Below are 27709 nucleotides of genomic sequence, written 5' to 3' on the forward strand. Positions count from 1 at the left end.
TTTTGAATTATTTTCATCAGAAAAAGATATGATAGGAATGAAAAAAACAAAACTGTCCGACATTAGATGTTAAAAAAGATGAATTAGTATGATTTAGAATTTGGTTTATAAAAAAATCTGCTGAAACGAAACTAGTGACTGCAAGTCCTTAAAGTAATTTTTTCATAAATGAATTGTTGAATTCGAAAGTTGCCGGCAAATTGATATTAGAAATTGATTTTTCTTTTCTTCATATACCATATTTTAAATCATACTAATGATTTTTCAATATCTAATAGAGGATAGTTTTTCATAACCAAACTTGGTCAACGTAGAAGAACTGGACAAAAAATGAAGTAAGGTGAGAAATTTTTTGAAAAACACAAGAACTCAAATACCTCGTGTGATTTTTGGTTATCAATAAATATGGCTCAAACGACAGCAAATAAGTGATAGTAACACCTACTCCAAGGTCTAACTTGGAAACACCCTGTATATAATTCAGGGGCGCGAAATTCGAGTTCTATTACTTATATTAAATTTCAATATCGACTCTGTTCAGAACAGAAAACAAATATCCCGAGTGACAAAACAAAAGTATGGTTTTGTATCCTGGAATATCACAAGGTAACAACCAAGGCTCCTGAGGACCTTGTCGGATTCGTCAATTCCATTGACGGTCTCATTAAAATCGAATAAGCAAAGTGATTAAAGAAAAATCCAAGTAGTCGCAGTTCGAAAAGGCTGAGCTATTAGACGGAGAGCCAGAGCCAAAAAAAGTCTCTGAATTTCTTAAGCTTGTTTTTTTCTCAGGTGATTACAATCATAATATACAATAAAATGCTGCGGTCAGTCAAGTGGATGTTAGAACATGTGCCTCTGGTGCGCGGTCAAACATGTCGTGATTACCGACATAACAAAATCAATTTCTTAAGGCTGAAACTTTATATACTTTTGTATTTTGGTATGTAAATCAAAATTATGATAGTCAGTCAACGTCCGATCGGGACACAGCTGGTCAGTCAGCTTCAATGTGCGTAGTGTCGTTTATAAGGATGCAATTCGTTTATTAAGCGTGAAATTTTTTTGTAACTACTACTGACTATATTATTGATAAATAAAATTGTCAGTCAGCCATTCCGTAGACCAACGCCCGTCAGTCAGTGGATAAGAAATTAAATGTTTTCGCTCCCTATAGAAATTACATCATAATCATTCAAAGTTTAACACATTTATTTTAATGAGCAACTGTTCTTTAAAATCTCAGAAAAAAAATTCGTTCAAAATTAACAAGATACTTAACGAACATGGGTATACGCACAAGTAAGAACTCATTGATTTTCGAACATTTCTAATATTTATTTAATTCATTAACGATAACAAGCTATAAAGAATCATCACATGATTCATAATCTGAAGCTTCATCTGAATCCATATCATCATTTTCACTATCGTGATCTGACAAGTCGAGCTCGGGTGTTGCAGAATCTGAAAAATAAATAAAATTCAGTAAAAAAAGTATTTTTGTGATTGTTTAATCCAGATGAAGATATTTCTATACCTGTATTTTCTTGTAGAGGTGGAATAATGACATCTTGTACAAGTTCTGGTAATTGGTCGCCTTTGAACGAATCAAAGTCATATTTCTCATCCACCAATTTCCACCCGTAGTCTGTAGGAGATAGCTCCGTTGGAATTTGACGGTGAGCATTACGCCAAATATTTGAAATGAAGCTCACTCTTAAGAACTGCTGCATCAATTCCGATTGGCATGGTGGCATACTCGACCCATCTACATTCTTTATTTTAATTTTAAAAGGATGATTTGTGGTGCTTAAACATTTATACGTCTGTGAAAATAAAACGAATCTTGCCTCGTCAATTGATTTAATTTTTTTCAAGCCGTATAAATGGCAAATTCTTGAACCTTATTGAACATGTTATTTTAGTTGCTTGCATCTACAAGTTCAAGGTCAGCAACACTTGCATATCCCTATCTCTCGTTACTCAGGATTGATTAACAAATTGAAATATTGTCTCTTCATTTCATAAATTCACGCTTTGATTTTATATTTTCTTTTCTTTGCACTCCGGATCTCTCTTATTTCTCTTGGAGTCTCGTTGTAAATGCGCGGGGCGAGGTAAGTGTAACATCTCTGGCCAATTCTCTTCCTTGCTTTCGGCACCCAGTAGTTCGTGGTCCCCCTTCTGGTTTCATAACTGTTGGTATTCAGTTGGATTTTGATCTTATTGGAGGATATTGCAGTCAACATCTGAAAGACAAACAGTTGATGGGGATTCATCGCTTCAGATATTGCATATAGGTCATTCGATGGAAACAACTGCGGTTTTCTGTGAATTACTCGCAATAACCATTTTTGCACTACTTCCACTCTTCTCATGTTACACTGATACGCCCCTCCCCAGGCCATTATTCCATATTTGATATGCGATTGACAAAGTGCATTATATATTATCATCAACTTTCTTTCATCGAGGTAATTTCTGAGATGCCTAAACTTGAAGAGAAGACGTCTCAGTTTCCCGACTAAATTGTCTATGTGTTTGTTGTTGATTGTAATCACCTGAGAAAAAACCAGGCTTAAGAAATTCAGAGAATTTTTTTGGCTCTGGCTCTTGGACTATAACCGGTACCTACCGTGGTTCAGTATGAAACTAACAACGATATAGGAAGGCAAGATGTTGGCGGCAGAATTAAGTATCAATACCTATAGCCTTGGATTCTTTTCAACTGCCAGGCATTCTAATACATTGCTAAGGTATTGTAAATATCAACTGAATTCTAAACATTGACGGTAACATATTCATTAAACCGATCGATGCGGTATGGTTTCATTGTAGTTCACTTTACGGTTCATAAGGATACTTTAATATAGAACATTTTAACATGATTCGTTCATTTATTTCGTCAACTTTTTCGCTAATGGCTCTGTTGGACGCGCTAACAAAATGAATAATTTCAAAAATTATAAACGGAAAGAAAATGCGGTTGTAACATAAATATTGTTCATACTTTCCGCGAACTGAAAGTTATTCATTGCAGTTTCAAACATAAAAGGAAACTTTTGTTGCCCTCGCACGTATCGCGAATTCCGTGATTTCCTCCCTGTATGCGATGTATTTTTGTTACGAAAAGCATAGAAAAACGTACGTAGCTCGAGGCACGAATAGTGCCGTAATTTGAAAAATATGTAGATATTCAGGAACGTGATATTGTGGGTTTGGATTCATAACATATTTTATGACATAATGGATGATGCGGGAGGTCAGAGCTCAATGATATTCCACGCCATTTTAACATGCGTTCGCTATCCCCTGTGCCTTCTCGATTTATAGCAGCCAAAACGGTTTTCGAGTCACACTCAATTGAAATTCATGTACTGGGAGCAAAAACTAGAAACTAATTGTGAGATATCAGTTGGGAATATACCACCGAGTAATGCTCCAAATAGAAAAATATGTTAAAAATTAATTAACGTACTGCAGCGATGCATTCATAAAAGAACGAAAAAAAGTGATTAAAAATTGAATGGACGTTCATGAAAAAGCGCTCGGACTGATCAATTAAAGCCCCAAATTGTTGATTGTCTGAACCAAAGGGAAACTCGCAAACACCGTAGCCTGAATGACGATTATATTTTTCCTCTTATCTGTTACGTGGGGAATTCCATCAGATAGATTAAGTTTATGTGTATTTGCATGTATTCAAGATTCCAGTGACCAGTTATCAGACCTGAGCTGTCTGATAAGCGTCAGAAGGTTCTCAACTAAAATGTCTTTATTATTTCTCAGCACCTCTTCATTGTGTCTCCAGCCTGAAGTTTGATTCGAATAATGATTTGGACTAAAAACGGAGTTACATAATTCTCACTAATATTTAAACACGACAAGTAGGTTTCATCAGGTGGATGAAGTTAAACTGGTACCGAAAGAAAAGATATATAAATAATCAACTTCATTTGAATCTTACTTCGATCTTTTATCTCCTAACCGTAAAACTATTGCAGATAATACTTGCTCCATTCCGTTATTGCCGGAAACCATTGAGTGTGAAAAAAAGTACAACAACGTTGTAATAAGGGATGGCGATGAAAATGTTTTCACACAACGTTTTCACCACATCGACTTTAGAGCCAATAGCCAGCGTACTTCATTTGCCAGGATTGGTATATCCAACATTTCACACCCTCGACTACTTGAAGTAATCTTTTTTTAACCCTTTCATCATTCTTGATCGAAGGAGTATTATTCACGACAGTCCAGTTTTAAAGACATGCACCCTAATTGATGAAGCACCGGAATCACCGATTGCTACGAAATTTGGAATGAAGATAGCTTTCATGAGGTTCCAGAAAACTACAATGAAAAATCATTCGATTTGCTGGGCCGTATCACATTAATTTGAACTGTAAGATTCATTCACTTAACTCGCCAAATAATATTGCATGGCACCATTCAGGTTGCCAAGGAATGATTGTTTTTTTCTTGGTAGTGAAAAGAATTGTTTCTTTGGTGTCGGTATCTTACATCCTATTCATCTCATCAGTCCTCGGCTACCTGGATAGTGCGATGCAATATATTATTTGGCAAACTGGTGGTTCTAATTTCCATTGAAATTTGAAAAACACCTTCCATGTCAGAATCTAGAACTCCTAGATACTATATAATATGGGGGTTCATCGTGATCCTCTAGGTGTTCTCTGTCTCACATGAAAATGTTTCCCATCTTATTCGGGACAGCCTGTATAAGGTTCTGAACAATGCCCTTTTGGTTCCGTCAATTCTTCACCTTGTGTTTCTAAAAGCTGCTGTAAGGAGACTGAGATCTAGAGAAATTTTTGATATACCTTTTCGTTTCTCAGAACTCACCAATTTGTTGAATGCTGAAGACCACATTCAACACGAGCTCCTTCACTATGGTATGGTAAAAATAATATTCTGTTATTTGTTCTCTTAATTGTTTCTTTGGTTATAAGTATAAGTATCGGTTGCTTGTTTTTATCATTTGCTTTAGGCTAGATTTAAATTTACCTACATTATAGGATATGTTTTATGTAATTTTGTCAGTACTGTTTTGGGTTAAAATACCTCTTAGTATTCCATTTCTCATTAAATAAATAAAATAAATTCCTTCCCAAATTTATTTCCAATTTTATCATATTTACCAGATTCTAGGAGTGCCAGATTGGAATCTCGTAAGCCTTTATGGACTAATGATTATCTTTATTTAACTAAGAGCCATATAGAATTTTGGCAATCAGAATGGAATTCGTGTAATCTCTTTAATAAAAGTTTGATTATTGATCCTTCAAAAAAGTCCCTGACTTTGATCTTCCTAGAAAAATTTGGTGTACCCTAAATCGACTTAGGACTGGCCATGGTAGGTGTAATAGCATGCTCTTCAGGTGGAATGCTGTTGATAGTCCAAAATGTAAGTGTGGCGCAGAAGAAGAAACTATAGACCACTTGGTAAAAAGATGCAGAATATATAAATTTCAGGGTGGTTTCGAAGGCATTCATTCAGTGACCGATTCTTTTTTGAGATGGGTTACAAATTTCAAAATTATTCAATGAAAAATATAAAATTCAATACCCCTCCCGTTTTTTCTTTCTTTTTTGTTTTCAGATTATTCTCACTCCATCAACCATCATGGCAGAAAGAAGGGGGAAGAAGTTTTTGGATTTTGTCCTATGAACAATAAAATAATTTCAGCTTATTCTTCACACAAATTCATTATCATTACACTTATACGGACAAACAGAGAGTTTTTTCTAAGGTTTTTACCTCTGTTTTCATGTATCATACAAAGATATGTATGGTACCCCGTTGACATTTTTCCTCTGCTTAGATCTGGAACGAGGAACAGGTTTTAGGATCTGTCTCTTGTTGACATTTCTTTACACCCGCTTCATTGTTTTCGGATTGTGAAATTTTGTAACACTCTATTAAAAAATATATATATATATATATATATACCTACCATTTTGTTGAATTGCAATAACTCATAAAACCTCGAGTACACCCAGGGTATTGCGAAATGTTGAAGTTGGCAAAAAATCAGCTAACGATGCAAATAAATAGTCAGAGTGCATTTGAAATAAATAAATAATAATCGATTGGAGAGGTCTGAGCATATTCTAGGGAGAAGGTTCATTGTCAAAAATCAAAACATGTAAATGTCCATTAATTAATTAACCTAAGATCAGAAAGAAATACATGTCGACGCGATGTTGAAAAAAGTCCGTTGTACCGTTGAAAAAAGTTTTGTACCCCTAATTGAAATGACGAAAATACGTACTTCAGTTCGGAGGGGATGTTCACATACTCACCCCCCACTATTGAATATTAAAAATTTTTCTCTTCTGAAGTTTTGTACCGAAATGTACACAAGAAAAAGCTTTTATAATTGAATCATACTCCAGAAATGGTCAAATGACAGAAGGGAAATCTGAATCTGAAACATTCTGTTGATAAATTGAGTATCCCAATATGGCTGAAGATTATCAATCTTTCGAAAGAACCTATTTACTGTTTCGCCATGTGTTAGCGTTTTCTGTGAATTAGAAAGTCTTGAAAGACAAAGAGGATGTGAGTTTACCAAAGAAGAGCATACCATAGTAGCAACAATGTTGATAGTAGGTTGATTGTTCGTGTTTTATCTCTACTGGTTGGAGTCCGTGTAAGAATATGCTACACGATTTTGAAAAAAAAGACGTCAATGTGTTTCCATATTATTAGTATAGATTAAACTGTTATCAGAAAATTGAAGATGTTCATTTTTCACGTAAAATGGCCTATGATCTGTCAATCTTAGATTACACAAATTTTTCTTGACGGTACATTTCGGTACAAAACTTTGAAATAAAAAAAATTGGCGATAAGCATGTCTACAGTTTCCCCGAACTGAATTTCGTATTTTCTTCATTTTAAGAAGGGTACAGAAATATTTTCAACGGTACATTTCGGTACAAAACTAATGCACATGTTTCAGCATGTTTCGGAAACCGAAATCTCATTATTTCGAAATCATGTCTCCTGCCCCCCCAATTTGAATCCCTCCTAAGACCCCTTAATCTTAGGGTACAAAAATTTTTCTTGAGGGTACATTTCGGTACAAAAATAGTACAAAATTTTTAGATATGTATAAGGAATTTGCAATTTCAAAAGTGGGGGGTGAGCATGTCTATTGTTATACCGAACAGAACTCCGTATTTTCTTCATTTTAATTAGGGTACAAAACTTTTTTTCAACGGCACATTTTGGTACAAAACTAGTACACATGTTTCAGCCTGTTTCGGAAACCGAAATCTCATTATTTCAAAAACATGTCTCAAGCCCCCCCAATTTGAAACCCTCCTAAGACCCCTTAAACTTAGGGTTCAAAACTTTCTCCTCGGTACATTTCGGTACAAAACTAGTACAAAACTTTGAGATATAAAAAATTTGCAATTTCGAAAGTGGGGGGTGAGCATGTCTACGACCCCCCAAACTGAAAACCGTATTTTCATCATTTTAATTATGGTTACAAAACTTTTTTCCAACGGTACAAAACTAGTACAAAACTTCAGAATCGAAAAAAGGTGAAAATTCAAATTTGGAGGGGCTGGAGACATGGACCTCGTTGCTATTAAAAATTTATCCTGTTTCACTCAGCTATTAACGAACTTATGGCCATATGCACCGTTTTATTAAAAGAGATTAATTCCTTAAAAATCGTTTTTTCTATAGAGATTCTTTGCTTTAACGTCGTTTTAGAGCTTAAACTTCGTTCAATCAAACGGTGCATACGGCCATTAAACACTAATGGAAGTTTTTATGGGAAAATGCTATTTCGACTTCATCGAATGTTACGGAAAACCGCGAATTGCCAGCGTGACTTTCGCCGAACCCAGTGTGAGACTTAAGAAGGGATTTGATAATGGAAATGAATCCTCCCAAAACCTCACACTTTACTATTGAAAACCGAACAATCCATAAATAGTCTTCTTTTCTTCATTTGCCGACAACCCATCCGATTTGTGATTGCTGTATAATCTGTCTTGAATGTCCTGGAAACTATCATTATCCCTTCTAAATATTCAGAGGAAGAGTATAAATATTTCTTGATTATATTATAAAAATTTGAAGAGACGGAAAATCTTTTCGTTCTGTAATAACTCTTGATCTTAACTCACCTGAAGATGCTACTGTGATAGCGAAACATTTATCTTGGTTAAATAATAATGAGTCATATTAGTAAAATTCATGGTAATCTGTTTTTAGTTACAAAATGGATTTTCATCAAGTATTGACTACTATACTGGTCTTGAATTTGATTATGCCAAACTAACGGATCTGGACCAGTAAACGAGGACTGTAAGCCTTCAGTTTTATTTCTCAGGATGCCCCTGTAGCTATGTGAAGCTGGCACCTACAAATACGAATTTTTCAGGATTTTCAGGGGTTTGTCCATCGTAGGTCCATGTTTGTCCTCCTGTTTTTTCATTTGTCCAGGTACCGTTTGAGATACATCAGAAAAAAACTTTTTTTGGTTCATTTTCTGAGCAGAACCCACAAATCGCAAAAACTTATTTTGGATGGTAGAGATCGTTTGTCCAACGTAAGTCCACTTTTGTCCACCAAATTTTTTCATTTGTCCACCAACAGAACCATAGAAATCAATCTTTGAAAATTTTTGAAAATGTGAAGTTGGCACCCCCGAATGGAAATTTTTAAACCAAAATTTCAGATTCGTTTGTCCATCGAGGGTCCATGTTTGTCCACCTTTTATTTTCTTCTGTCCGGGCACCGTTTGAGAGATATGAAGAAAGAAGTTGTTTCGGTGCATTTTCTGAGTAGCACCCCCAAATTGCAGAAACGTATTTTTAATGGTATTGATAGTTTGTCCAACCTAAGTACACTTTTGTACACCCAATTTTTTCATTTGTCCATCCACAGAACCATAGAAATCCATCTATATGCATATTTTGGAAAGTGTGAAGTTGAAAAAAATGAAAAAATGAAAATTTTCAAAACAAAATTTCAGGATCGTTTGTCCATCGTAGGTCGATGTTCGTCCACTTTTTTTTTTTCATTCGTCCAGACACTGTTTGAGAGATATGGAAAAATAAGTTTTTTCGGTGCAGTTTCTGAGCAGAAATTCGTCAAGACCGAACAGTTGCACGTAAATGAAATTCTCAGATTTTTTACTTAAAGAGCTGCTCTTTCAGAATTTGTATCACATTTCCATCTACGGATACTTTCATTGAGAGATAAACGACTCGAAAGCTAACCTTCGAAAAATCCTGAAAAAGCTGGGTTCAGTTAACAATTCGTCAAGACCGAACGGTTGCACCGAGATGAATGAAATTTCCAGATTTATTACTAAAAGAGTTGCTCTTTCAGAATATGTATCAAATTACCATCTACGTTTACTTTTAATGAGAGATAAACGACTCGAAAGCTGACCTTCGAAAAATCCTGAAAAAGCTGGGTTCAGTTAACAATTCGTCAAGACCGAACGGTTGCAGCGAGATGAATGAAATTTCCAGATTTATCACTAGAAGAGTTGCTCTTTCAGAATATGTATCAAATTACCATCTACGTTTACTTTTAATGAGAGATAAACGACTCGAAAGCTGACCTTCGAAAAATCCTGAAAAAGCTGGGTTCAGTTAAGAATTCATCAAGACCGAACGGTTGCACCTAGATCGATGAAACTCTCAGATTTATTACAAGAAGAATTGCACGGTTCTGTGGGTGGACAAATTGTATGTAATTGGGTGGACAAAAGTGGACTAACGTTGGACAAACGATATTTACCATATTTTTCGCAATTTGACTGAGCTGCTCAGAAAATGCTTATTTTTCCATATCTCTCAAACGGTGTCTGGACAAATGAAAATAAAAGGTGGACAAACATGTACCTACGATGGACAAACGATCCTGAAATTTTGGTTCAAAAATTTTCATTTGAGGGTGCCAACTTCACACTTTCCAAAATTTTCAAAGTGTGGCTGTTCATCTTAATACACTGATATAAAAATAATAATTAGGTATTTATTGGAACCTTGAGACGTTTACAATGTATAGGACAAGTCAAATGAAAAATAGAAAAATCAATTTTCGGGAACTTATTCTACGATGACATTCATCGAAAATCCTGTAGTAAACTTTAAGCATGAATTCACTCGAACATAAAATTCTCAAATGCCACCACTTTTTTGGGTCTCCGAATAAAAGGAAATTCTTTGTCATCCTCTTTATTCACAATCTTTCTGATTGTGGAAATATTCAGCTGCAATATAAGTCGTTTAGATTCAGATGAAACATTCTCTTACTACATTGAATATGTTCGCAACCGTCTGACGTGTTGTGGATTTTAGAATATCAGGGTATAACTATTTGAATGAGTGGACCTAAATTCTAAATACCACTTCCTGAAACCTTGTCTCTTTTTTCAATCACTTTCGGCATTTTCGTAATAAAAAATTTTCTTAATAAAAATTGATCGTTGTGGCAACGGCGTTATGACATTAACGACATTTCATGAGTGCCAACCTTACTCCGTTCTAGTTAGTAAAACTTGAAAAAATTATTTCATGGCTAAGCGACTGCTAAAATAAATGTGAATGGAGTATACCTGATTGATAATTTCATATCGTTTGAAATCAAAAAACTTTTGTTATGTTCATAACTTGTTATCATCTCGATGATAGAACTGTTAAATAGATATAAAAATTAGTTCATTCTAATACATGCTCAAAGACCATGAAATATTAAGCTTCTGATCAAAGGCTATCCTGAATAATGACAATGGTAATTGAGGAATACATATAAGATTGAAGTTAGAAATGGAGATGACATAAAGAATTTTTTATAACTCAACAATACAAAATAGTAAAAGATTCTGCTGTGTTCATCAAGCGCGAAAAGTATATCCACTAGAAATTACAAAGAAGAATGAGACCCAAGTTTTCGACCTGCATACTTTGATATTTGAATGTATGCTTCGAGGAAGACGGAAACAATGTCAAATTCCTATCTGTAACCTGTAACTCAATCGTTCGTTCCTGACAAAAAACTATTTTTCAAACGTTGTTTGATGTCAATATAGTACAAAGGATCGACAAGGAGTTCTGAGCGCTCTTCGTTGCATATGGGAACTTTTCTTTCTCGACATGCACACCGCTGTCAAACTGGGACCGTTATTCAATTCCGAGAAGCATGCAACAGACAGGAAAAACTTCGAATCCAGAAAAATCTACTGCACAGTCCCTATTCATTTTGTCCAACACAAATTGGTCCAAAAGGGAAGACAATAAAATGAACAAACTTCCTAATATGGCTTGGGTCGGACAGAAACGACAATTTTTTATCCATAGATGTATCACGTGAATGTCCGATCAGGTGATAAACAGGATGTTTCACCTGTGACGCGGATCTCGATACCGCTTGAGCAGTGAAATTTTCGAATATTTTTTCGACTCGGAATCATTAAGGTCTACTGGAGTTGTATTTTGAAATTGTTTTTGAATATCCAGGGTGTCTCATCAAACTATTGAGAGACAAATTTATGGTTTTTCTCATTTCACTGCAGATTTAGAAAGCATGGTGAAAATAAGTTTATTCGACATCTCATGTGCTTAAAAATTGCCGTTTCTGAGATATTTTTATATATATATTTTCGTCAATTTGAGGGGTTCTAAGAAAATTCGATAACTTCGAATGGAATAAATTTGATGGAATTATAATAGATTTTTGAAAATTTTTTGCTTTCGAATGCAAAAATAAAATACAGGGTGAGCCATAAGAAGTAAGCCCGAAATTATGATTAAATAATATGTCGTCAATGCGTTTTCTGATTGGCTGTGACTAGAGTCCCGACTCGGGATCCGTGTCCAGTCCAGACGGACGAAATCAAATGACTCAATTACCAAACAAGTCTCTTGTCCTTACTCGGGATCCTTGTCCAGTCCCGACATTGTAAAAGAGTTTTGAGGTTATGTAAGCGAATCGTATAATATTAGTTATGAATAGTTGTGATAAAATTCAAGTAGTGATTGCTTATCAAAAAATAGTGTGGGCTTTTTCAAAATCAAGATTGCAAAGACAGGAGAAATACTTTCTTGGAATATGAGAATGGAAGGAGCATCGAAGTATGCAATTCTAACTTAGTGTGAATTGATCCAGTGGAATTGCCAGACAATTTTTGATTCATAAGTGAACCTCTTCCTTACGAACATTCTTGACTAAAAAAATGTGATCGAGAAAGGAAGCTGAAAAATATATTTGTGTAATGTATGATATTCTATACGAAATAACGATATAATGTTGCGGCACCTCAATGAGATGTATTTTTATTTGAAGTGTATGAAAATTTAGCCAAAAATGTAAAGTAGTGGTTCTGTTTAAAATGTTTACCTTAGATGTTTCATTTCAAGATTACCCTTTTTTCTCGTTATAAATGTGATGGTTTGAAAATAAAATATACTTTAACAACATATTTACCTTTATAGCAACTCATATCTACATGCCCGATTGAAATATAAATCATTGTTTCTAATTGACTGGGCATAGGCTCATGATTTTCGCTACTTCTTTCACAGCTTAATAATTTCAAAGCACCAGCGCAGCGCATCGTTGAATTCGGGAGCGAATATCAGTCCCGAATTTAATGACGTCACTCGGGACTGGACACGAGTCCCGAGTCGGGACTCTAGTCACAGAGTTTCAGATTTCGAACACCCAGTAGAGCTTTGAATAATGCAGTGTATATTTCTATTATTCTTGTATGCACAACCAAAATCTCATTTAACCAAATTCATTGCATTCGAAGTTACAGAAATTTTTCCGAAGCCTTCAAATCCAGGAAAAAGCTAAATATCTCCGAAACAGCAATTTTTAAGCATATCGGATGTCAAATAAACTCAGTCGTATTTTCCCTATTCTTTCTGAATCTGTAGTAAAATAGAAGGTGTTCCATTGGAAAAAACAACAGAAGATATGTTTTTGAATTATATTCCATATATCTAATTCTTAGAATCACTTAATCTTGTATGGCAATGATGAAGCCCTCTGTCTCGGGAAACAACCTTATGAAAGTCAACCAGTAGTTCGACGCAGATATGACGACGTTATCATGGTTGCCCTCGTTCTGGTACCTTCCATGCAAATGATTGCCAATCAGTTTCTGCATTTTACTTTCTGCAGAGTGTTCTTCGGTTTCCAAGTGGTCCTGCTGCAGCTTCAACGGAGTAGAACTATCTGAATCACAGGTTCGACAAATCCACAATTACTCTACCCCCAAGGTCGTGGAAGCAGTGTTTGTGACTTTAGTCTGCGGCTTTCACACTCCTCTCCAGAGGAAAATTCATTTATCCCAAATATCTCAGATATCAAAAGGATTGAGCTCTGTTGGAGCCCTTTCCAGGTTTTCGGGCTCGTGGTGGTGGTCGGGTTCGGGCCGCTCCTCGGCTCTCTGCTGTCGATTGGACTCCTGACCCATCCGCACTTCCTGTGGGAGCAGACGGTGTTCCTCTGCATTCCACATGTACTTGCGTACAGTTCTCGCAGTTCCGAGCAGTACCGCCTTCTGCATGACTTTATAAATATTTCCGTCCAACTGAAGTTTCCTCAAGTTCTCTATTAGTTTCTTCGGTATCAGGCCTGTAGATGAATGACAATAGGGATGGTTCTGATGTCTTTCAGCTTCCACTGTCTCCTGGTTTGTTTCTCGAGATCTCTGTATTTTGAAATTTTTTCAGTGTGCCTATCTAGAAGATTGTTATTATTTGGAATCGCCACGTCGATGAATAGTGCTCTGTCGTCATCCTTACTGAGCAATATGAGGTCTGGTCTATTGTGGGTTATTTTCCGGTCTGTGAGAACCACGCAATCCCAGTGAGCTTGTGATGTTCATTTTCCAATAGAGCATCCGGGTGGTTATTGTAAGAAAGAACCTTTTTCGAACTTCGAAGTTGTTGTTTTAGTGCCAATTCTTGGTGAAGAATCTTGGAAACAGCATCATGTCAATTTTTGTACTCCGTGCCCGCAAACTTCTGACATCCCCCGGTGATGTGCTGGATAGTTTTATGTGTCGCACAGCCATAACGACAGCTATCGTCGGCCACTGATGCATCTTTGGCGATATATTTCATGTAGTTCCTTGTTGGAATCACCTGATCCTGGATGGCGAGCATGAAGCCCTCTGTCTTAGGAAACAACCTTCCGGAAGTCAACCAGTAGTTCTACGCAGATATGTCGACGTAATCATGGTTGACCTCTTTCTGGTGCCTTCCATGCAAAGGTTTGCCATTCAGTTTCTGTATTTACTTCCTGCAGAGTGTTCGACGTTTTCCAAGTGGCCCTTGTTGTAGCTCTAACGGTGCAGAATTATCAGCAACACAAACTACTCGATGGAGTTCTGACGAAGCAGCCTTGTTCAGAAAATATTTTCGAAGTCCTTCAATTTCCTGGGACATACGGTTGGGCAAATCAACAATTCCTCTACCCCCAAGATGTCGCGGCAGCTCTGTCCGTTTATTTCATGTTTATTGTGTTTAGTCAGCATCGTCCTCATTTTTCTCTGTAAAGCTGCTAAATCGGTGGTGGTCTAAGAGATGATACCGAATGAGTAGCTCAGCGCCGAGCAAGCGTGGGTATTAATCGCTTTTATCAGATTCTTGCTGTTTAAAATTATTATTACTATTATCTACACTTTATGACATATTGATGTTTTTGAAGTGTTACTGAAAAATGTTGATACAATAAAATACAATATCGCACGGAGACAAATCTATTAATGAGGCAATTATAACATAATATTTTATTATATTCACAATATCAAATGAATCCTAACAGCCTTGTGCATCGAACAATTTACTCAAGATTATCTGTTGATCCCGGCTTGAATATTTTCACTACTATACTGCATTCATATTTATTTTAGCAGTCGGTTGGCCATGAAATAATTTTCTCAAGTTTTTCTAACTAGAACGGAGTAAGGTTGGCACTCATGAAATGTCGTTAATGTCATAACGCCGTTGCCACAACTTATATCAATTAATATTACGAAAATGCCCAAAGTGATTGAAAAAAGAGACAGGGCTTCAGGAAGTGCTATTTAGAATTCCGGTCCGCTCATTCAAATAGTTATACCCCGATATTCTAAAATCCACAATACGTCAGACGGTAGCTAACATATTCAATGTAAGAGAATAAAGAATTTATATAATGTTTCATCTGAATCTGAACGACTTATATTTCAGCTGAATATTTCCACAATCAGAAAGATTGTGAATGAAGAGGATGACAAAGAATTTCCCTCTATTGGGAGACCCAAAAAAGTGGTGGCATTTGAGAATTTTATGTTTGAGTGAAGTAATGCGAAAAGTTTACTACAGGATTTTCGATGAATGTCATCGTAGAATAAGTTCCCGAAAATTGATTTTTCTATTTTTCATTTGACTTGTCCTATTGTAAATGTCTTAAGGTACCAATAAATACCTAATTATTATTATTATATCAATGTATTAAAATGAACAGCCACAAATACTCACCAGTTGTCCTGTTAATTGTTTATTCATGTGAAATTTTTGTTCAAAGGTGAAGTTCATCTTGACTTGAAACTTCCTTTAATTCCTTTTACTTATATTGATGCAAGATGATTTTTGTTGAAGAATTTAACATTCTTGTAATTGGTATGCCTTAAATCAGTTTGTATAAACTTCAATTATGTTCGTCACATATTTTCCGAAGAGATTCGACATTGTGATAAAATAGGTAATAACAGAAACTTTTAGGTAGAACAGGCAACTTAGCGTTGATTTAAAACCCAAAAATGTTTTGACAAGCGTCATAACCCAACATTTTCGTACTATACAGAGTGAAATGTGTCAAATTTCCATGGCCAACCGACTGCTAAAATAAAAGTGAATAGAGTATAGTATGAATAAATCAGCCAAAATGGACGGATTATGCCAAAATTCACTGATGGGAAATTAACTCGACTTTCACAAGTTGACACAATTGTCAAAGTTTAGGAAGGAAGTGATAAATGAACGGATTCAAAAATTTCTGCTTTCGTTACAGAAGATCTCAACTAACTAGGCTCAATAGCACCTCTAGGGAGAATAGAGATTAATGAGGTCTTTTCAACTGACTCTGACTCAACTACAAGAGATATGGAAAAATGATCATATACAATTCGTTAGAGCTCGGAAAATTCTACGGAAAGTATGCGATGTCATATCTCTACCTTTCAAGGTTTACCCATAAAAACAAGTTTCAACATTGATTTAAATCAAAGTAATATTTCTTTTCACCAAGTCTTTGACTTGCATGAAATGAAAGTTAATTATTGCAGTCCACATGAGAAGGTGAATAGAATAAGGCGCATGCTCCCTTTGCATTTTTCAAAACATATTCTTACGCTTACTGAGAGAAATAATAGGGAGGCTAACGTTTTTCGATAAAATTCCCAAGGTCATCCAAACCATGAAAAGATTCAAATTCATGATAGAAAGGGAACTCTAGGTAGGTACAGCATTCATGAGTTCCTCACATGTCAGCTCTTCATGTAATTGTAGGTTAGGATTTTTGTTTGTTTTTATTCCATTGACGCTATCTGTTCACATGAATTATATATTTATGAAAATAAATTCATATATCTATTTATCTATTTATATGCTACATAGTGTGTCACACTACAAATATGCATAAAAACAGGAAACATATGGAGAACCGGACGCAATACTTTGTGTTCATCCTGTAGTCTGAAATGTGCCAGTCATCAGGAAAATTTCAGGAGTATTCATCAGGATTCAGTAACTTTTTCCTTATATTAATCAAAAAAGCGTTTCCATACACAAGTAACATTAATAATAATATCAAACCCAACCCAACCAATAGTGTTATGAATATGACATTTACAAGTGCCATCAAAATTTCAAGGACGGAAGAGATTAATAATGAGAAAATACGAATTAAAGCAAATTTCCTTGCAATTCACTGAACTCCCCGAACTATACATTACAAAGACCTCTTCATGCAGAAGTTACAAGAAGCCTTGCGTGAGCAAACAATAAATTCTATGATGTCATCTAGAGCCGTTTCAGCGAGTAAAGCACAACTTTATTATTCTTGAACAATTGTTTCGCGAGATTACACACTCGTGTTACTGGCAGACATCGTGACAGCAGTATCTGTATAACGTCAGGTCAAGCATTTTCATTCAAGATTTCCTGGGCTCGAATACGTTTCCGGTCGTTCTTCTTACTGCGGAAGTTGTATTGTGTACACTTGATGGGCGCAGAGATAGAGTCCTTCATCGCAACGCGTTTATGAGCAATACCGGAATGAACTTTTCGGCATGTTACATATCGCACGAAATAAATCTGAAATACAGAGTGTTTTTGAAGGTGAGCCCTTTTTAAAAGAAGTTCCAAAATGAACCATTTCATCAAAAAACACCTAAAACGAACAACCGAACTTTCAAGATGACGACGAGGTTGGAGAATCATCCATAAAATAGATTCCAATACGACCCTTTGCAGTGTTTCGTCTATACAAACGATAAAACACTACAAAACTATGAAATTGGGAAAAACCAATCTATCAATGGCGAATGCTGATTCGAGGATTCAAACGATACATAATTAATTTGAGCTCTGAATAAGAAAAAGTTTTGCCAAATATAATATACCGGGTGGTTCGTCTGATATGGCCCTTAGGAAAAAACGAGCGAAATTCATAAAGCATCCTGTATCTCGGTTACGAAGACAGTAGAAGCAAATAAATGTGGTATCTCCAGAAACACTCTGGTTCCAACAATCTGTCTGTTAAGTATTTCCGTTTCCCAATGGAACACCCTGTATAATGCAAGTTGTGTTAGATTTCCAGTTGCCGGTACCGTAGTGTAGTAGTTAGGTTCCAGAAGGACTTTGGTGCTCTTCACCAATATCCGGCAGGTTAGATTCTAGATTAGCCGATCACAGAAGTGTGTGACCTTCCAACACCGGACTCTATGGTCGCTGTCTGACAGACAGCCATTTTGAAGACCACCCAGAAAGACAGAAAGGGACAGAGAGAGAGAGAGAGAGAGCACTGCAATTTGACTAAGATACCAACAGCTGTTACTTGCCATTTTCTCAAATTTGAATTGACTGCAGCGCGTATCGTCTCAACCATATTTTTATTGGCCGCCCACCCACCAACCCATCAACAAGTTTCAAAGTTGACATATAGTGTACAGTATCTTTCCTTGTGTATTCTTTTTGTACCTCTATAATTCAATAAAGTTTAAGCGAAATAAAGAACTGTATATTTATTTTTTAGTAATTTATTAGGTATTGCCAGTGAGAGTTTGTTCGGAATCAGTTACTTCCAGGTTTTAGCTAGAAGAGGTAAGCACGCTTTCAATCAGAACCCGTTGAAAAGAAGGGATCCAGAAGATGGGGGACTCACTGGTCTTCACTGATACTCTGCTCCACTGATATTCAAAGTCTTTTCCGGCTTTCTATAACTGAGATACTATGGGGTTCCACTGATCCCAATGGAATGTTACATGATGAAACCCCCCTAATCTGGTCTAATGGTGCAAGTATGCAGTTGTCCAGTGAGGTTCGATTCCCAGGCGTCATGTTTGACAGACATTTGTGCTGGAGGGAACATATGGTGGTCCTGTATGGAAAGCTTGCCTCGAGGAATTTTGTGATGCGCCAGCTAAAGCGTACTTGTGATCTCGAAGTGCTCAAAATGTACTATAACTCATCGATCCGTTTCATTACTGGAGTATGGAATTTTGAGTTGGGGTAATGGCACTGATGTGGACATGGTTTTCAGGATGCAGAAGCGTATAGTTCGATCTATATATGGTCTCAGTAGACGTACTTCCTGCCGTTTACATTTCAAGGGCACTTTTTTAACAGTCCAATCTCCCTTCATCTTGCTTGGAATGTGTGGTTTATGTTAAGGAGAGGTTTGGTACTGAGTTCGCACAGGGAAGAGATAACAACTACAACGCTAGGAATAATTAGTTTGAAAATATTCAATCACTTACCCAGTGGTACTCGCAATATTGAAGGGTTGAAATTGTTTAACAAGTCTGTTAAAACACTGTTGAGGCAGAATGCGTTTTATTCACTGCACGAATATTTCAATTTCAATTTTCCCCTGTAGTAGAAATGTAGTTCAACCGATTGTCATGATGTTTGTATTTGTATTTATGTTTTTTATACTTTTTGTACTATATTGATGACACTTTCCATACTTTAATATTGAGTCAGTGGAAATAAATTTATTATTATTATTGTCCCAATGCCGCTCGAACAAAGACATGCAAGGATCTACCAGTGTGAGATAAAATCGAATCGACATCGAATGGAATGAATTTGGTGGAATGAGATTTTGGCTGTAAATACTAGAATAAAGGAAATAGACACTGCATCTATCATAACTATTCAAAACACTACTGAGTTTCTTCATTATGAAATATGTTTTCTCTCAACGACAGGTTGAATTTTTTTCGAATTATATTTTAAACCACCAGAAGAAGCCATTTATCAGTTCAGAAATTTCAACACTGCATATGTAATTCAATTCAATACTCTCATATCACTTGTGCTAAGTATCAAACTTGTTTCGACAGTGATGAATTATATCCAACGATATCGAGTTTCAATCAACTAATCGATATGACACTTTTAAAGATTTGATTATGGTTTTCCTCCAAAAGTGGAATTGCCTCTCACTTATGATTTTCTTGGAGCGTTCTAAGTTTTTTCGCGCTGAGAAGTTGTTGAAGTGAGTTTTACGATTTCCTTGTCAACATCCGCTACGATAAAAGTTTTTACGACGATATCCGCAAACTTTCACAACCAAGGAAAACATGCTCGTTCACAACATCAGCAATAGAATCAAGGGCGCTTTCCTTATACGCAGAAATAATATTGCATTTTACACTTCAGTAAAGAAGGGGATGTATTTTCATTTTTCGATTCATTGCGACAGTTGAGACAAAATACATAAAATTTTCCTGAGTGAATTTTTCTAATTTCGATCTACGGAGGTGTGATTTTCAAACTTCATACAAATCTGAAGTATGGAAAAATGGTTCGCTTACTAGAAAAAAATGCTGTCAAATAAAAGGTTTCGTGTTTCTGTCTTAGATGATAGTAGTACATAATTTCAATACATTGAATAACGATGTTTTTTTCAATTTATATCTGTGTGATATCCCTACTACTTATTCTGAGAAATTCATATACGAGGATGTATTGATATGTAGTTAGCCTAGACCAGTTCCATGCATGAAAAAAAAATTGCGTTACCATAGTAACGAACAATAACTCCTTAAAAGTGTCAAAAAAGTAAACCAGAGTTACGCAACAAATTGGAGCCATCAAGTACCTGTATTTTATCTGCTTACCTGTTAAGAGGTAAGCAGATTTAGGATGATATGCTTAATACCCTTGGTGATCAATGTCCTTCGTGTGCGACCGTGAAAAATTGGACTGCAAGCTTCAAAAGAGGTAAATTTTTTTATTGAAGATGATGACCGATCGGAAAGGCCAGTTTCTGTGTCAGTCCCCGAAAATATCGATGCAGTTCATGATATGATTTTTTCAGACCGTCGAATTGGGCTGAAATGGATATCTGAAGCACTGAATATTTCATACGAACGCGTTCATCGTATGGTTTACGTCAATTTGGACATGAGAAAAATTGCTGCAAAATGGATCCCGAAATGTTTGAATGTTGACTAAAAGCGTGCAAGGGTAGAAGAATCGCGTTCGATCTGTGCTCGATTTGAAAACGATGTAGACTGCTCAAACCGAATTGTTACTATGTATGAGACTTGGGTACAATTCTAATTGCCATGGAGTAATTATGATTGATTTTTTAGCTGAGGGTGAAAAAATAACCGGAGATTACTATTCGACATTAATGACCACTCTGCGGGAAAAAATTAAAGAGAAAAGACGCGGAAAGCTATCCAAAGTTGTTTTGTTTTTGCAGGACAACGCCCCTGCACACAAATCTCATGTCGCCATGCAAAAAATTCTTGATTTGGGGTTTGAATTACTTGAACACCCTCCTTATTCACCAGATTTGGCTCCATCCGACTATCATCTCTTTCCTCAACTGAAAAAAAAAAGTTCAAAAGGTCGTTCCTTCCTTCGTTTTCTTCCAACGAGGAGGTTATAAAAGCTGTGAAGGTCTAGTTGGCAGAGCAAGAAGAAATATTTTTTTTGGAAGGTCTAGAGACGTTGCAGGTTCGCTGTAATAAATATATCCAATTAAGAGGAGAATATGTTGACATGGAAATTTTGTTTGGTCTATAGTAGTCTAAGAATTTTCCAATATATCCTCGTACGCTGATGATATTGCCCTCGCATTCCATCATTGTGATTTCAAATGCATAGAGAATAATCGATCTAAAGATCTAAAAATTTTACTGGTCTTCAAAGCCCTTTGGGAAATTATCATCTGAAGTTGAAAAGTGGGTATAATATACTATAATATCCTTTTTTCTTTTTTCGACTGCTTAAGTTTGCTGTTCCAACTGAAACCATTAGATATTCAAATATTAAGTATTCAATGGTTACCACTTTTTTCATACATTATACCGCTCAATATTCGTAGGCAGACGACAGTTATAAATTTTTGGAATAAATTACACCGATTCATTACCGACTCATTTCCAGTTATGTCCTATATTCCACATAATACGTTTCCAAGACTGAAGTCGCGTAAACCCTTATGGCCAAACTCTTTTCTTAATTCGAATGTAACGGACAAGAACCATTTGGCAGTCTGAGTGGAATACGAGCACTATTTTGAATCAAGAACTAGTTGGTGATCCCACGAATAGAATTCCTGGTTTCGATATTCCCAGGAAATATGATGTATTCTGAATAGAATGAAAAGAGGACGTTGCAATAGTATCCTTTTCCGATGGAATTCAGTTGAGAACCCTAGTTGTGAATGCGGATTCAGGATGACTTTAGGGCTATACATGCAGTTTGATATATTTCTATGATGCAGTTTTAGAATCTTCTTTGAATTGTGTTGTGAATTTTACGTCAATCTGACATATAGAACTTGATTTTATTATACCTCAAATTATAAATTTTTCTACGCTTCTTTTTTTCTATTTTGGATAAAATTTCTGATAACTTTTTTCTTCGAAAAAAGAATCAATTTTTGCTGTGCGAGAGATCATTATTTTTTTATTCGAAAAAGGATGAATAATAGCTATGGTCACTGAACAATTTTACTCAGAATTTTAAAGGCACCGCACTGAGAGTAGTTCTGTAACTTGCATTATATAGGTTCATTTTACGGTTTGTAGTTTCCAAAGTGGCGTTAATTTCGAAATTTCACGATATTAACTTCAAAACCACCACTTCAAAAGGAATAGTTAATTGATTCACCACTATAATATATAAATTAAGTGTTAAGTTTTTTTTTTCTGTACAAATGTTGAATTTCCAAATCATCAATCTCCAAATATTGTGCAATCTCACATTTCATTATTATAAACTTACCTGGCTGTAGGACTAAATACTGTCGATGGCCATTTGGCCTTTGGTCAATAAATTGCTTTTATTATTATTATTATTATTTTTACTTCAAAATCTTCTAGTTCAAAGCCAACTCGATGTTTCAATCGATAACAAATATCCCTGCACTATTTTGCAGTTATGAAATTCTTGACAGATGTTTGAATTCGCGTTTCAGAATATTCAAGGAAATCTCCGGAAATAATTAAGGTTCTTAAGAAAAACGATACGTATTGATTGCACAGTAGAAGCTGAGTTGAAATATGCCATATAGATAAACGAAAGTGAACACATGCGAATAAGCGAATAGCCAAATTAGAAAGAGGACGCACATATTGAGCCTGCTTAATACTGAAAAGAGCAGAGGAATTCAATCTACCTACAGCCCGGATTGGGTCTGTGTAACGAGCGTTCGTAATTAGGTATAGAATTGAATTTGATGACTGTATAAAGCGAAATATATCAAGGCTAACTTCGATTCAATAGGTTGCTCGAATACTCAGGGTAGATCGACTGGAAGAGAAATAATTTGCGAAAACCCCAAAGCTTGACAGGCCCATGAACTTGTCGAGTTGCGTTTCATGATGACATCGTATCATTTGCAAATGTTGAATGCATGTATAATACCAATCATTAGACGTATCTAATGGTCCTCCTACGAATTTCTATTCGTTGTGATATTGAGGCATGAGGTGCAAAATCAGGGTGGTTGAATTTACATTGTTTTATGGAGATTGAATGGTATCTAGGGCAGCCAAAAAAACGATTAAAATAGTCTAGGGCACTTTGTCTGGAAACAGTTTAAAAGGGGTTTTCGGTTTAAAGTAGCCCTACGAAGTATTTTGTTTAATGTTTTCAATCTTGACCGGCTCAATTACAAAAATCAAAAATTTCAAGTAGTTGGGGAGCCGACGATGCTATATCGGGATTTACTCGAGCGTCGGGGAGACCTAGTGGATTTTGAAGATTAGATGGTAGAAAGAGAAAAAGGTTCTATGATGTATGCACTTTCAGCGGTGGGGAAAGCATCTGCAAGGTCTCGAAGATGTAAAAAAAAATCGTCAGGTGTACATACTCGAGCGTCTCAGATTAACATACTCTGTATATGCCCTAAGTGTCTCTGATAATGAATTCATGCTTATCTGACAGTTTGTGCGGTAGGACTGACCGTACGGAAGAGTTGAAAATGGTAAAAAAAAAATTCCAGGCTGTCAGATTTTTGGAGGATATGTTAATTAGACCCAAAGGAAGCTACTTTTCAAGGAACTGACAATTTCGACGTGACGCAAGGTCACAGCGGTCCTTTGAAAATGTTAAAAAAAATCGTTAATTGTACATACTCGAGAGTGTCAGATTTTCATACAGATGGTTAAACTCGGTGTTGTAAACGTGTAGACCCATTAATCAGACAATAATCAGGGGGGTTTTCTTAATCTGACACTTCGAAGATGATAAACATTCTTTTTTTTTTCGAATATTTTCCTGCCTGTAACTCTAATCGTTTTTGTATTCATTATGAAAGTTGTAGATAATAAAATTCTACACAACTTTTGTCTGAAGCAATTTTACATACTCTTAACCGTTCTCGAGTTAGAGGGCGATAAGGGCGAGAAGCTTAGCCACACATGCGAAAGGGCAAGGTAGAATCCCAGTCTAATCTACATTAAGATGTCTAAGACACTGGTGTGTGCACTTGTCACTTTTTGCAAGCATCAACATTTCAGAAAATCGGGGATATGGGATCAGTTTCGTGGCGGCGCCACCATGTCATTTGCTTCGTTCTATCCTTGTTCTACCAAAGGAAGTCCAATGATACTCTCTCGTTTTATTTTGTTTTGCGTTTTGCGAATGTCGATCAACGAGTTCAAAATATGAACTGGCCCATTTTGTCAGCTGCTACGGAATATTTGTGCTTTACAATTCAATTTTCGTTGTAAAAACCAATCTGTCAATATTTCAGCACTATGGAATAAGGGTTCGAAGGAGGATTTACTGTTCTTCTTCAAGATAATTTCCGTTTGACTATATCTACTCAGGAAGAATATTTGAAGTAACAGACTCGAATAGATTTATGTATTTCTGATTTTCAATACATGCTCACAATTCACATTACGTATTTCCAATACAGTTTCTTTGAAATATTGCTGAAGTTTCCATAAAACTTAGCTATATCGGATCCGAATGTTCGTTCATCTGATTTGGTTCTGCTTCAAATTCCAACAACACCGAATTTTCAGCTGTAGTTCCTCATTGTCCATACAGAAACCTGAACTTACTGAACTATGAGATATCGATTGAAATTTATTCTGGGAGGATTCTACATCTCTTCATAAACTTTTTAGGGTTTTCACTCCCAATCTCTGAAACAAAATCAATTAAAAGTGAAATCAACGATTTGCTTCTGCGTAAATTCTTGCACTAATTTTTCAGGAGCAAATTAACTAGAAAAAATTGTTGCCTGACAATGAACTCAAAATAAATAACGTTGAAATAATTCTTAGATCAAGATAATAATTTGGCAAATTGTTCAGTAGGAATAGATCATAATTGGATCAATTTACTAAAGAAGGAACTGTCATCCGGTAATTTCAGAATTAAATGAATAAACGTTTCTATGCAGTCTCTGTTTCTGTGTGTTGACAATTAATGTCAAACAAAAGCCACAATTCAGAAGATTTTCAAAAAGAGATTTTTCGTCTGATGAAGGAGTCTGATATAGACTCCGAAACGTTACAACTTAGAATTATTTCAACGTTATTTATTGTGAGTTCATTGTCAGGCAACAATTTTTTCCAGTTAATTGGCTCCTGACAAATTAGTGCAAGAATTTACGCAGGAGCAAATCGTTGATTTCATTTTTAATTGATTTTGTTTCAGAGATTGGGAGTGAAAACCCTAAAAAGTTTATGAAGAGTTACTGAACTATGTTGAATAAATGAATGTTCTACAACCTTTTCTTGAAACTAATATATTTTCACACACCAATAATCGCTTATAAATACAACATATTCGTACGTCGTAGGAAAGTATTCAAATTGTTTTCAAATATCAATTGACAATAATGCTCTGTCAAATTCTAAACAGCGCTACCTACAGTGGGAAAAACGAAATTGATCCAATATCCCCACGAAATTAAAAACAAAATCGAATCAGTGAATACACCAGAGTTTTAGACATCTTAATCTACATTCATCAAATTGTCAAAATGACAAGGTATTTCTATGAAGACAATTTCGAAATTAGTAACGAACATTTTAGTGTTGTCTGTGACTGAACCTTAGAATGAACTATTTTCTAACGAGTGAATTTTCGCTTCAGCATGTATCGCTAAACACATCGTATTATTCGCCATATATCTCAAAAATGTTTGAACGTAGAAAAAATTTCTTGGGACAAAATTTGTAGGAAATATTAAGCTTTACAACTTTCGTAATGAATGCGAAAAAGATTTGAAGCCCAGGGAAGGAGATAATTCAAAAAAACTTTTGTGACCTTTATGGCCAATTTTTATTGTTTCGGCTTGCTAAAACTGTCAGATTATATTTTTTCCGTTATTCTTGTATCTTTAGCTTCAAAATAAGAAAAAACGCCACCGCGCTCGAGAATGTACACGTGACGTTTTTTTTTGCAACATTTTCGACAAGCTTAAATTGTCAGATTAAGAAAATATATACTTTTCAACATGTAATTAACCACATATATCTTAATCTGACACGCTCGAGTATGTACAATGATCGTTTTTTCTTACTATTCTGACAGGCTGTCCTAGACAATTACCCTTATATACAGGTCTAATTTTTGGTAGAGGTACTCTACAGGGTCCAAGGTATGTCCCCTTACATTAATCTGACACGCTCGAGTAAATCCTGAATCTCCCTCTTCGGCTCCCAACTAAAGAGTCTATAATTGCAATGAGTTTGTGAAGTTATGTTGGGATATTTCGTTGCTTTTCTCCAGAAGTGCAGATATATGAAACGATTGTGTGTATTCAGAAGGATTCATGACTAGCATTGCCTGATATGAACAGATGACAAGGATATTTTCATATCTGGGGTTGTTGGACAGACGTCGCTGTTAAATTCACGACATTTTAATTCTTTCTGAAAGCAACATCTTTTAAATCCATCAATATGTGAAAGGCCATCATCACAATGGACACATTTTATGCATAACATTATGACATTTTTCCTATTCTGCTTCAAACTACCAAAATTTTTCTGAATTTATTGGGGTGAAGGGGAAAGAAGAGAATATATTCAAAAATTTGAGAAACAGGAAAAGTAGAATATCCAGAAATGAATCAACTTTCCGAACAAATAACATAAGAGAAATCTTGAAGCATTATTAATTATTGTCTCAAGTGAGTGAAAATTATGAAATTCAAACTTATTGAAAGGAGTTTGTGAATATTCGCATTGTTTTAAATTTCGTGAGAGAAAGGCCAAGACTTGCAACTTCCTTACACCTCAACTGAGAAAAACCATGACGAACCAGTTTTCGTGCTTAACTAGCTGCTAGCCGGAGCTAGATACTGGAAGTGAAAACTATGCTCTGGTCGAAACAAGAATCATCTGGAACCAAACCTTCAGTACTCTAAGATGACTGCCAAAAGTAATTCAACCTTCAGGGACCTACACTGGTTTATTAACACAGTGGACAAATGCAACCCAGGTTCTTGATGGCAGACCTAACCTCTCTACATTAGGAGGGTGCGAGAGACTGCAGCTTATTTGTGTACCTGCACACTCGGTATTGAGAGGTAACGAGATATACAGGGTGAGTCTTTGACTCGTACGAATATTTTAACAGTGGATTCTTCAGTTCGAAAGAAACACTTTTTTCCTTTACCATTTTTTCCGAATCGGCTCAATGAGGCAGATGCATTGGCGGACTCGATCGAACGAAAATCGAGAATAAATTACAGGATAGACGACGACAATGAAGATTTGGAAGAACTGGTTGAAAAAAATGAAGAAGAAATGGATGAATTACTAGCGGCTGCTGAAATAGACAAACCAACATCGCCAAATGAAATAAGGGAAATCATTAGAAGTTTGAAGAAGAGGAAAGCTCCCGGAAGCGATAAAATAACGAATCTTATGTTAAAGAAATTACCTAGAAAAGGTATAGCTGCTCTAACAAATATCGCGAATGGAATTATGAG

At 35.8% G+C, this 27709-nt stretch overlaps 2 protein-coding genes across 3 annotated transcripts in view; both read right to left on the bottom strand.

Moving 5' to 3' along the window:
- LOC123308917 (connectin) overlaps positions 1 to 27709 on the bottom strand; it is a 373496-nt gene that overhangs the window by 317350 nt on the left and 28437 nt on the right. The window lies entirely within an intron of this gene.
- On the bottom strand, positions 1364 to 1932 carry LOC123309503. Its single transcript, XM_044892659.1, has 2 exons — positions 1541 to 1932; positions 1364 to 1467 (listed from the first exon to the last, which is right to left on the bottom strand). The coding sequence occupies exons 1-2, from the start codon at positions 1758 to 1760 to the stop codon at positions 1364 to 1366; spliced, it is 324 nt and encodes a 107-aa protein (XP_044748594.1). The 5' UTR covers positions 1761 to 1932.

Source organism: Coccinella septempunctata, chromosome 3 (genome assembly GCF_907165205.1).
Source record: "Coccinella septempunctata chromosome 3, icCocSept1.1, whole genome shotgun sequence".
NCBI lineage: Eukaryota > Metazoa > Arthropoda > Insecta > Coleoptera > Coccinellidae > Coccinella > Coccinella septempunctata.